The sequence below is a fragment of the Numenius arquata genome, chromosome 5 (assembly GCF_964106895.1).
Source record: "Numenius arquata chromosome 5, bNumArq3.hap1.1, whole genome shotgun sequence".
NCBI lineage: Eukaryota > Metazoa > Chordata > Aves > Charadriiformes > Scolopacidae > Numenius > Numenius arquata.
In genome coordinates, this window is record NC_133580.1 from 29,501,390 (window position 1) to 29,512,540 (window position 11,151).

At 36.9% G+C, this 11,151-nt stretch overlaps 1 protein-coding gene across 1 annotated transcript; it reads right to left on the reverse strand.

Annotated features, from left to right (window-relative positions):
• Positions 1 to 2,187: 2,187 nt before the first annotated feature.
• Positions 2,188 to 9,737, reverse strand: SGMS2 (sphingomyelin synthase 2). Its single transcript, XM_074147956.1, has 5 exons — positions 9,283 to 9,737; positions 8,375 to 8,492; positions 6,395 to 6,548; positions 3,694 to 3,860; positions 2,188 to 2,852 (listed from the first exon to the last, which is right to left on the reverse strand). The coding sequence occupies exons 1-5, from the start codon at positions 9,735 to 9,737 to the stop codon at positions 2,649 to 2,651; spliced, it is 1,098 nt and encodes a 365-aa protein (XP_074004057.1). The 3' UTR covers positions 2,188 to 2,648.
• Positions 9,738 to 11,151: the final 1,414 nt, after the last annotated feature.

Consider the following 11,151-nt stretch of genomic DNA (forward strand, 5'->3'; position numbering starts at 1 on the left):
TCTTGAAGTCTTTGATACAAAGGTGAAAATTTAAGCACTTAGGGAGGGCCAAGCCAGAACAGGGATCAAGTATTTTGAGCTAAGGCTACCATTTAAACTTTCATTCTGCTGAATCTGATAATCTTCTATTGTAAAACAAAAGGAAAGCTCACGCTGCCCACCAAAAGCATAGTCTTTGCTTGGTTCTATTTCATCACTTCCGTATCTTTTCCTTCTAGAAATAGGAAAAAGTGTTAAAAAAAAACAACCCACCAAACACCTCATCCTGCATGAAGAAATTCTACTTTGCAGATGTATTACAGAAATCCCTCTGAGACATGGTGGCGGTTATGCAGACAGTTAGCTAGCTAGACTATCAAAGTATTTATTATTCAGCCACCAGATGAAAACCACTGTTTAAGCTCCTTACTGGATAGCTTTTCATCCTGTTATTTTCAAGGCATGGTTACCACTAATGAAATTCATTCACAATTTCTAAAAGATCATTTAACCCCAAGTGACTTAACATGACTGTGTTTAAGATACCACAAAGCTTAGAATTCAGCTACAAAAAAAAATACTATGTTCTATGAAGTAGTATTGATACAAGTACCTTGGGAGACTTACAGACTGACATCGAACAGATTCATCTATATGATACAGAAAAAGGACTTCTGTATAGATGTTTTGAGACTGGCATTTTAGCTGCTCAAGGTCCACCAGGAGGAAGCAAATGAAGACATAGGTATGCCCACACACAACTGCCAGGGGCATAAGATTCTAAGCAGCTTATTTTAAATAACAAAACCAAACATCAGCAGAGTTTCTTTCTTAGCTAAGTTTTACCAAAGATGTATTGGAAGGAACATTGTTTATTGTATTACTTTGATAATGCACAAAAATATTTGAAATGCACATTAATAATATTTTCATGTACAAACTCTTAGCAACTGATCCCCTTAACTGAAAAAAAATGGTATTTGAATACTTTGTATTGCATTTTATAACCTTAACTGCACTTTTTTTAAAAAGTTGTCATTATTTAAACCGTGTTCACACTTGTCACTCAGTTCAAGACATTCTTAAAATAAGCAGCATTTCCTTTATATTAGTATCACTTGAACACTTAATGCAGTTTTATCTTTGCTATCAGGTTTTACTGAAGATTTGAAAATAAAATTAACTGCAGAAATTAATACAGAACATAAATGGTTAAACATGGTAAGCTAATTTCCTACTTTACTTTCCCAACAATACAAAACAATGAAAACCAACCAGAACCAGGTAGCTGTTGAACTGTGGTTGTGTTACATGTTTGCCATGGTAATTTCCGTCCCCCCCTCCCCATTCTCAGCCAATTTTTCTTTACTAGCCATTTTAATTGGACTGAAACACTGCAAAAAGCAGAGGAATCTGCATGAGAGAGTTCTACCACAGTGTCCTTTAATATGAAATGGTTTTAGGTAATAATCGAAGAAATGCTACTGTTGAAGGTATTCACCTTGGCACTTTTTAGAGTTTTTTGAAGTAAAGTCACAGAAATGTGTGCCAACAAGTAGAAAGAAAAAAAAAAAAGAAATTCAATGCAGAACTATGGCTCCCAAGCAAACTTGCTACGTAGTTTCAGCAAGAGATAGCTACTAAAATTAAAAGTTTATTTTAAATATAGCCCCATTTTGGACCTGACCTTGCATTCCTGAAGCAGGTGAGATCTGTAGGACTTTTGCCTGAATCAAGAACTGTATGATCACTCTTTCCAGTAAGTAGTTCTGTGTAGTTAAACACATACGGAAGAGCAGCGTGTGCTTTTGTCTGTATATGCATGTACACCAATAGGCACTGTATAGCTATATATGCAAGGCCAAACTGCAATTAAAGATTTAGAATTTGAAACTGTGTCTTTTTAAAAATAAAATTTTAGGCTCCTTGAGCTCTGATGTTAGCAGCTATTCCTAATTTGCAAAGTCATCAGGTAGCACAACAGTTTAAATATAAAATTACTAATAAAAAAGTAAAAATTGGTATATAGCAGAATATATGGGAGATATTGGTGGTAAGTAGTATTTTAGGGTCCTAAGATATTCATACCCACAGAGTGTAAAAAAAGTCAAATCTCACTTCCAGCTGTACCAGTCACGCAAAGGCCTTACCTTCATTAGCAAGAATAATGCAACAAACCACTTCCCACAATTGTATTATTTTTTTTTTATATATATACCTCAATACGCCAATATCGTGCCTTTACATTTTAGCATGTTTTTGCCCTTATGCACTCCAGAACTCTGAAGATGAGATTTTTGGGTGCTCCTGTGCATGAGTGATAGTTAGTAATGAAAGTGTTAATGTGGTCTTTGGCACCTCTATCTCATTAGTAAAGCAAAGTCCTGCTCCATTTTTTTCTTTAATAAAAAAAAATAAATCCCATCAGTGGTGCATTCCATTAGCACTGAAGAGCAGAATAGGTCTGTACAGCCTGATGATAGAAAAACATATGAAATGGCAATATGTGTGTCTATAATTGTCTTTCCAATCAATTGCACAGAAGCTTGGTCCACTTCTTCAGTTACAGTGTAGTCCTCTTAAGAACTTTGGTTACAGCATTAATGTTTTGGTAAAAAAAAAAAAAAGAAAAAACCAAAGCCACAGAGCAGATGCTTTCCTTCTTTTCTTCAGGTAGATTTTTCATTGTCCTCTCCTGTCTTCTGAACCCGTGAATACTTTTTGCATGAAGACTTGAAGCAGCTGGGAGGCCAAGATATTGGCCAGGAAAAGCTGCAAGGAACAGAGCCTTGCACGTTCTTCTCAAAGAAATAAAATATTGGATACCACCATGCTCGAGAGAGAAAATTTGTCTGCGAAGAGACCTTTAAAGTCTGTATTGGCACAAGCAGGTAAAGAGGAAAAGGAAACAGACAATCAGTTTAAAGCATTATAATTGATTACATTGAGTCAAGACAAGTACAAAAACGCAACACATTTGCATACATTTCTGCAGACACAAGGTGCATTTAGCCTAGAAAAAACAGTATTGAGATAGTGTATACATCATAGTCCAAATGTATACTACAAACTGAGCGTCTAACACAAAGGGATGCTTTGTTGCTGCACAAAATATAGGGAGACGAAGCACTGACTTTGAACATGAGCCCTTTGAGGCATGTCATGTTTCCATTGATGACTAATAGTTGAAAACTAAATTAAAAGGACTTGAGAGCTATGCTCCTACTTGAAAGCGTTCTTGAAACAACTGCAGCAGACACCGCCGAACAACATACTTCTAGCAACACTTACAAAAGAACTGTCACTCAAGTATTAGGATGGTCTAGGTAATTTAGGTTGGTCAGAAATTTTATTACTAAACTACTGTTTATTCATAAGCTTAGACAAACAAGGGCTCTTCTATACAGTCACTACAGCAATAAAACCTTGAGGTTCAAAAAAAATTTTTTTAAGCCAAAGTATCGAGAATTTAAGAAAATAACTAAAAAATAAGTTTTGAAATAACTTAATAACAGGCATAGATCAAAAAAGAACATCTTAATCCATTAAATATTTACTTAAACCAACCAGTAAAGTGAAACTCCTTGTCCAATTTGTTTAAACTTCAATATGGAACCTCTATTTTTATTTTGAAATTAAGAATGCATTTTGATTTTTGAGCAGTATTAAACAAATGCAGGCTATACATTGATTCTAAAGGTATTTGCCACTCACCTTTTCATTAGCCATTGAGTGGTACCACCAGAAAAGCCGCGTGGTGATATAGTAAGCAATGATGACATCTACGGTATAGTGTTCATGAGCAACAAGGATACAAATTATGCCAGCAGCGCTCATTAGCCAGCAGATTAAGTGATACCACCAGAAATGGCGTGGCGAATCTGTGAAATAAGGAGGTGAGAGGAAAAAAAAAAAAAACCCCCACACACAAAAAAAGCCGTATGCATTATTATAGCAATCCACAAAGGGAAGGGGGAAAGAAAAAACATCCCATTATTTAATTAAGGCTACTGAATTTTAAAACATAACTCATTTATACCACACTGGGACAAGAACCTTGTTTTGACACAGAAAAACAACAGTAAACAATTATGCAAACTTACTGAGGTGTTCTTACTTTGTAAAATGAACACAACATGAGATTGCAGTTTGACAGCACCATCACCCATTTTCTAGTCAAATTAATAAATTTTCCAGTTAAATCATTTTTAGGGTGTGGGGTGCAGGGGAAGAGTGAACTGAAGCATGACACACATCGATTATTTCACTTGGGTTCTTTTTACAGTCTATGCTCAAATAAACTTATACTCCAGTAACATGTCTAGAATTTGTACGACCTGAGCAGAGATCACAGCTTAAACAGGAAAAGCCACTCTTATTTTAATGCCTGGGTTTTAACTACTTTGCATGAAACCTCTGTTCTGTGAAACAGAATACACTGTACAGGGAAGTACAGTATGTGAGTTTCTCCCCTTTCATTAAAGATTAACAAATGGGGGCCAAGCCATTCTTCAAAATACATTTAAGCCACTTCAGTGGAAAAGTTCCCCTGCCCTTCTTTCCGCATTGAAAAATGCCTTGGGTGTCACAATGACCATTCATAACTTCTGACAGGCTAACGGGCTTCGTTTCACTCGCAGCGGGAGGTTTTGGCACCCTTTGCCTTGTGGGGCAACGGTCAGCCTGTACTTTCACACAATACCAGCAGAAAAGCTACCGATCTCAACAAGCCTTCCCAACAATTTGAGAGGCCTGTGCTAAATAGTTACTGTAGGAGCACTTAAACTGTCAAAACAGTAAGATCTCTTAACTCTCCCCAAAACGTTGGGGACAAATCTCTATCTACCATAAAAAATTATAAGGAGCCAAGTCATGTCCAGAAGTTGATGAAAACAGCCCCGAGCAAGACAGACACATCAAGGCTAAAATGTAAATAACTGTTCTGGGGAAAAAGGCTGGAGTGCGGAGGAATAAGTGAAGAAGCAGCAAAGGATGAAAGGAAGAGAAGAGCAGAGCAAAAAACCCACTAAGCCAGAAATAACAAAAACCTTAGAATGCATCTTCTACTGCTCTTTTGATGACACGTCTGCAGAAAAGAATACCATAAGCAACCTCTAATTCAGAGCAATTATAGGGCTTAAACTCTTGCTCAGATAACGCTTTGTAATTATATGGGAGGCAGAAAAAGGAAAGCTATGCATTTCTCATTTATAGAGCACAACTCCACTGAAATATACGCCTAACAATCAGGCAGCAGTCGAAGGGCTTATTACAAGATGATACACTGCATGATACAATTCCTCCAACCCCCTGTGATAAAAGCACAAGATATTAGCCTTGAAAGTACTGGGTTATCTGCATCTTTTGTGATACTAAAGATATTAAAGAGTATGTGACCAGCATTAAGCTCCAATAACATACACAAAACAAGGCAAAAAAAAAAAAGAGGGCTATTTTCCCAATACTATTCTGGTAATTTTGATGAGTGGAGCCACACATGCCATTCCCCCAATAACACTCTACACAAAGGACCTAGGCCTAACAATCAGCAGACTGTAACCAGCATCTTAAAAATCACTGTTTTAAGAAGACTGTCTCACATCCACAGATTTGAAGTTTTTCATTATAAACAGGCATTTTTATACTGTGTTTTTTGTTTAAGGCAGAACGTAGCACTGCAGCTCCCCTCAACATTTTAATAAAAGGAAGGTATTCAACTGATGCTGACTAGCCTTATTTCTGTTTCAGTGAGAATCACACATTCCCATGAGCCAAGCTAGCATTTGCATAGTTTGGGACACAACGGTAGAAGATTCCCATTCCAAACGTGAACTAGAAAGGGAAGTCCCCAGTACGCTTTTGTAAGCGGCCAAGTTCCCAGGGTAGAAGCATTGCTCACCATATACCAGATTTAGAAGTTGGTGCTCAGTTCTCCAAAGGTTCAATCAATGCTCCATGTGCACAGCACAGATAGATTTTGCCCCCACGCCTCATAGCAATGTAAAGCAAAGGGGGAAAACATAACCCCAACTATATCTTCTGAGTGTTTGCTAAATTCTCACCAACTTCAACAGGCATTAAGTAGGAGACTCCAGCAGAAGACATCCCCAGAGCACGATTCAACTTCCCATTGTTTGGAATAACTGATGTACAGCACACTTAAAAGAGATGACATTGCTTCTGGATGTAGCACAAGTGTGCAATGGCGCTGTGCTCAAGCCACAGAAAAAAAAAAAACCTAATCCCTTAACATCTAAGGTATATCAGCCAACCTGCACAGAGCTGATCTGCATAACTAACTACAGTATGTTTTACCCCAAATTTGAATAGCCCATCAATGAATAATGAAAAGCTAGCTTGCTTCAACCAACCAGTAAACACTATTTGAACAAGGAAAGTGCATTGAAATACTTACACTCTTTGATGAACAGGTAGATCAGCGTTAATACCACGGTGTGACCACTGAACAGGAAGTCTCCACATAGGATGTGTGATCCAGTTATGGATAGACCACCACCAGAAATCAGTCGCAGGATCCTCTGAACCTTTGCCTGAGAATCTCCATTCAACTAGAACACCAGAAAGAGTACAAAAAAAACTTTAAGATACACCATAAGCGACTTGAGTAAACTTCTTGCCCAAAGCATGTGGATTCAGCTAGATAGGGAGAAAAAGGACACAAGTTATCTTCATTTTCTTTGGCTTTCTTTCACATATTCTTAAACAAACAAGCATGCATTACAAAGTTGACAGGTTCTAAAGATCAGCTTGATAACACTAGCATTCTGTCTGTGCTTTCCCAGGCAATTTTAAAATATGCCTTGTATGAGAATGAGATGCAGAATACACTGGAAAGGTAAAAACATTAAAAGTTCATATGGTCAGCTATCTCATGATAGCCACCGACAGAATGGATAAGACACATTCAAAACTAGTTCAAATACAGTACAGCCTTGCATACCAAGTTTTGCCATTCTGTTCAGAGCTGAGCAATGTTTCTACAAGACAAAACCCTCAAACTTTTGTCGTTTTAGATTTAGTTACAAACTCAGCCAGGACTTACTCAGATTTAGAGGAATTTATTTTTTTTTAAACATGCATTAGGATCAGCTTTTGATTTCTCATAGATACTAGGCAAACATTCAAGTTTCACCTAGCTGTTTAAAGATTAACTCTGGAAAAAAAAAGGCAAACAAGATAAAGGGATAACTGAGTTTTTCATATAGGTCAAGAAAAGAAATCCAAAAGAGCTATCAAGTTTATCCAGAGTTCAAAGTAATTAATCCTGTTTTAGTGCTAGCAAAATGTACCTTTGGCAGATACATTTAAGTTTTCCTTTGCTTACCCCTTTCCCACCCTCGATACATAGTCTACTACCCACAAACTCATTCCCCAAGGCACTAGAACAAAACTGTTGGATCTTTACAATACTGGTATTTACATAAATAGAACTTATTCAAATAGATACTGATTCATAAGAAGAGTAGTTCGTCCACTATGTTCCTAAATTGTCCCAATGTGAAAGAGTAAGACTGAACAGACATAATGCTGTACCTCAAGATCGACGAGATCTGACACAGGAAGTGACAAATTTAACCCCCAAACAAGTTGGCAATATTTTCAGGTTTCAAAATGCTTACCTTTTCAGTGCACAACCAAACCCTTTCTTACTCGAGTGCACTGTTCTTTCAGTGCAGCCAACACGATACGTTTTGTTCCAAGGCAATTATACGGCTGCAACTCTTTATTAGTAACCTAAAGTAGCAGTAACAGAATTCCTTTGTGTCACCACCTAACTACACTGCCACATTTTTTTTTAAGTATTCTTGCAGAAATGCTAGCATGTACATGTTTCTGTATGTACCTGCTCATTTAAATAGCTGAACTTCTATTGGTCATATTTATATACATTTTGCAGGTTGGAAGCAAGGACAGGCAGCTGACTTCAGGTATTGCGACAGCTCTTGTTAAAATAATGTGAGAAACAGGACAAAGCATATAACACTGAATTTTTTTTAAAAGGATACCGCAACACAAGCTTGTGTATGAGCCTATGAATTACAATATTGACTTTAGGTATCCCACCATGTAAGAAAAAAATATTGCTGCAGTACTAGTGATTAACTTGAGCCTCAGAAGCAAGTTCACTGATTTGGTAACAGCACTATTTCAGAGGTACTCTCCTTTAAAGCATCTTAACTACAGCAATGGCTTGAGGCTCCTTCTGTACCACCCAACTATGGTTTATCACTGTCTATGTTTCTGAAGACATCAACTGAAAGTAATTTGTGTCATTAAATAACACCTGGATCACTACCTTCTATTTGCTCTAGTGAGCCACAAGGACTCAGGCAGAAACTAAGGCAAGAATTAGGGAGCAAAGGCTCTTTCTTACCTTTGGCGCACACTGAAAATGCATTCCAGGCACAGGTAAGGTGGTAACGTACATAGTAATACAGCGGTACAGATACAAAGTTCCTATTATAAAAAAGAACCTCCGTCCCACTATTGATCTGAAAGTAAGGGAAGAGGGAAAAAAGATTTAGTACAAAGTTCACATGGAGGATATACATAAAACAGTTACGGAGCTCTGGTTTTATTAAATAGCTAAATCCCTAGAACTGAAGAGCAGCTCCACCTCCTGCACTTCACCACACACTTCTCTAAATCAAATACTTAAGAGTCTTTCTTCAGGTTTTAGTCTTGCTATCTCATAATAATATGTAACTACCACAAAGCTCCCACCAAAACTATCTAACCAGTTTAACATGGTCTCAGTCTAACTTCAGTGTGCAGTCAAGCATAGTGCTCCTTGACTCAATGACCTTCTCTTTTTAGTCCCATATTATAACCACATACTCAACTTAAATACGTCCAGTTTAAGCAAATGAAGACGAAGCAAAAAGCTTCTAGTCTAGCTGTAGAGGACAGCAGACTTCTCCTCAAATTTGGATAACTTTTTTTAACACAACATCATGATTTCTTCTGTTTAAACATTGCCATGTCAGCAAACTCACTTTGAAAAGCCCAATCCCAGAATAAATTCTATTAGTACAACACAAGTGTCAAATTCAAATGTAAAAAACATTATTCAATAGTCCGAAGAAACTTGTGTTTTCATATCCAGCATGGACACCAGAATATTTTGTAAAGAAGTTACCCCTTTGTCATTTTCCTGCCAGCCCTATTCTACAATATTGCTACAGACACCATCAGAGATTTCTTGTATCCAAAGTGAACAAGGGAAATAAACATTCTGAAAACATACAGCAAAGAAAAAAAAGAAACAGATTAGCTACTTACTTGTACCTAAGAAACAACCATTGGAATATCCATAATCCAACTAGTATCATTCCATTTATTTCTGATACAGAAAAAGCCCATTTCACACGATCAATGTAATCAAAAAATTTGTCAGGCAAGGGAGGGCTTAGCTCCTTTGGAGGTACTCTCTCATGGACCACAGTGATCATGACAGTTGTTAGAATCAAGTTGAAGAGAGCGTAGACAAAGGCAATGCCTGTTTTCCACCATTCCAGAGGAAATTTGTTCCTAGACTCAGCAGGCATAGCAATCTGGATGTAGTCAGGATATTTCTTTGTTGTTTTTCGCAAGCCATTAGACAAGCCCTTTGGTTTGCTAGTGCCATTTTTGTTCTCTTCACTGACTGAAAGAGTAGGTCGTGAGTAGCCATTAGAAGTGTCATTGTTTTGACCCTCCATATGCTCTTCAAGCTTTGCCGTCTCAATGGTATTCATTCTCAAACTGTATGGCCAAATCAGCTTTATTAGTGACTAATTTCTGGGCTTTCTGAAGTCTGTTATTCCTCGAAGTCCAATGTTCTTGTTCCTAGATATTTTTTTTTTTAATTTCTGTAAAACTCTAAAAAGTGTCCATTGTGCTTTCACTATTCAGGTACTGTAAAGCAAGTCATGAAAACCAGTCTTTCCTCTACAGCTGTATCATCTGCAAAAACAAAACCAAAACAGATACTGAGAACCTTCAAAAACAGTAATGAACACTGAATAAATCTTAAAAGTGCTTATTCTAAGTTCCATCCAACTCTACTTACAAATACAGTCAAAAGGCAAACTAGAGAGAGGTGGTTACTGTGAAATAATTCAAGCCAGTTCCTACTGAGTAGCTTTATAAATCTCTAATCAGTTTTGGAATTAGTACCAATTTAGGCTTTTTTTTTTTAAAAGGGCAAGATCCACAGACTTTAAGGGTCATGACAGCACTACCTTTATCAATTGTCAGAATTAAGCCTAATCCATGTTTGCAGAAATACTGAATTTTATATATTGAATTTTATTGCTTAGGAGCATGCCATACAAAATATCTCCTTTTTAACCCTAGGGTTGCTGCAGATACTTACACGGTTTGTCCACATAGATCAGGTAATCTTATCAGTCCAAGGTGACAGGACAGAAAACAGAAGGGCACTATAGGATTTGGTTTTGTAAGGCACAGTGTCATTTAGATCCATCTAGAAAATCTACTTAGTGGATAGCTCCATTAAATTTTTGTGGATCTAAATGAGTATTTCAACCAAAATATTAAAAAAAAAAGAGAGAGAGAAATGCGTCTACATAGCTAACATAGTGCCCACTAAATAATGTCTGAAATTTCAGAAAACTGAGAAACATACCTCTGGATTAGGTTCTTAGTTATGGTCACCTATATGTAGAACAAACTACAAATGGATCTGTGTTTAGCCTTTAGTTACTTAAAAGTACGTCCAATTTTTTTTTTTTTTTTTAAACAGGAACAAATAGCAAGATTTATTATCGCACAGGATTTTTTTCAGGCTGCATTTGTCAATTCAGTAAAGTTTCATTAGAAAAAAATAGATAAGAGCATACGTTTTATAACAACATTTTCTACAAAGAGAAAAGAATGCAATTCACCTGTACAACACTGACATTGCTCTAGACAAAACAAAGGCCATTCCCCTCCTCCTGCCTTTAAAGTTCTGTGAAACCACCTACTTACATCACACTATGTGTGATGATACACACAAGTGTGGTACTTATTTTCATTATTCTGTTCAACCCCTATGGCTAAAGTAGTATTATCATATACAAAGTGTTCGATATCTACAAGCAAATCATAATTCTCTTTTTTCGTTGTTCCTCTAAGAGAGGTTGAACACTGCCACCACCTCAAAGT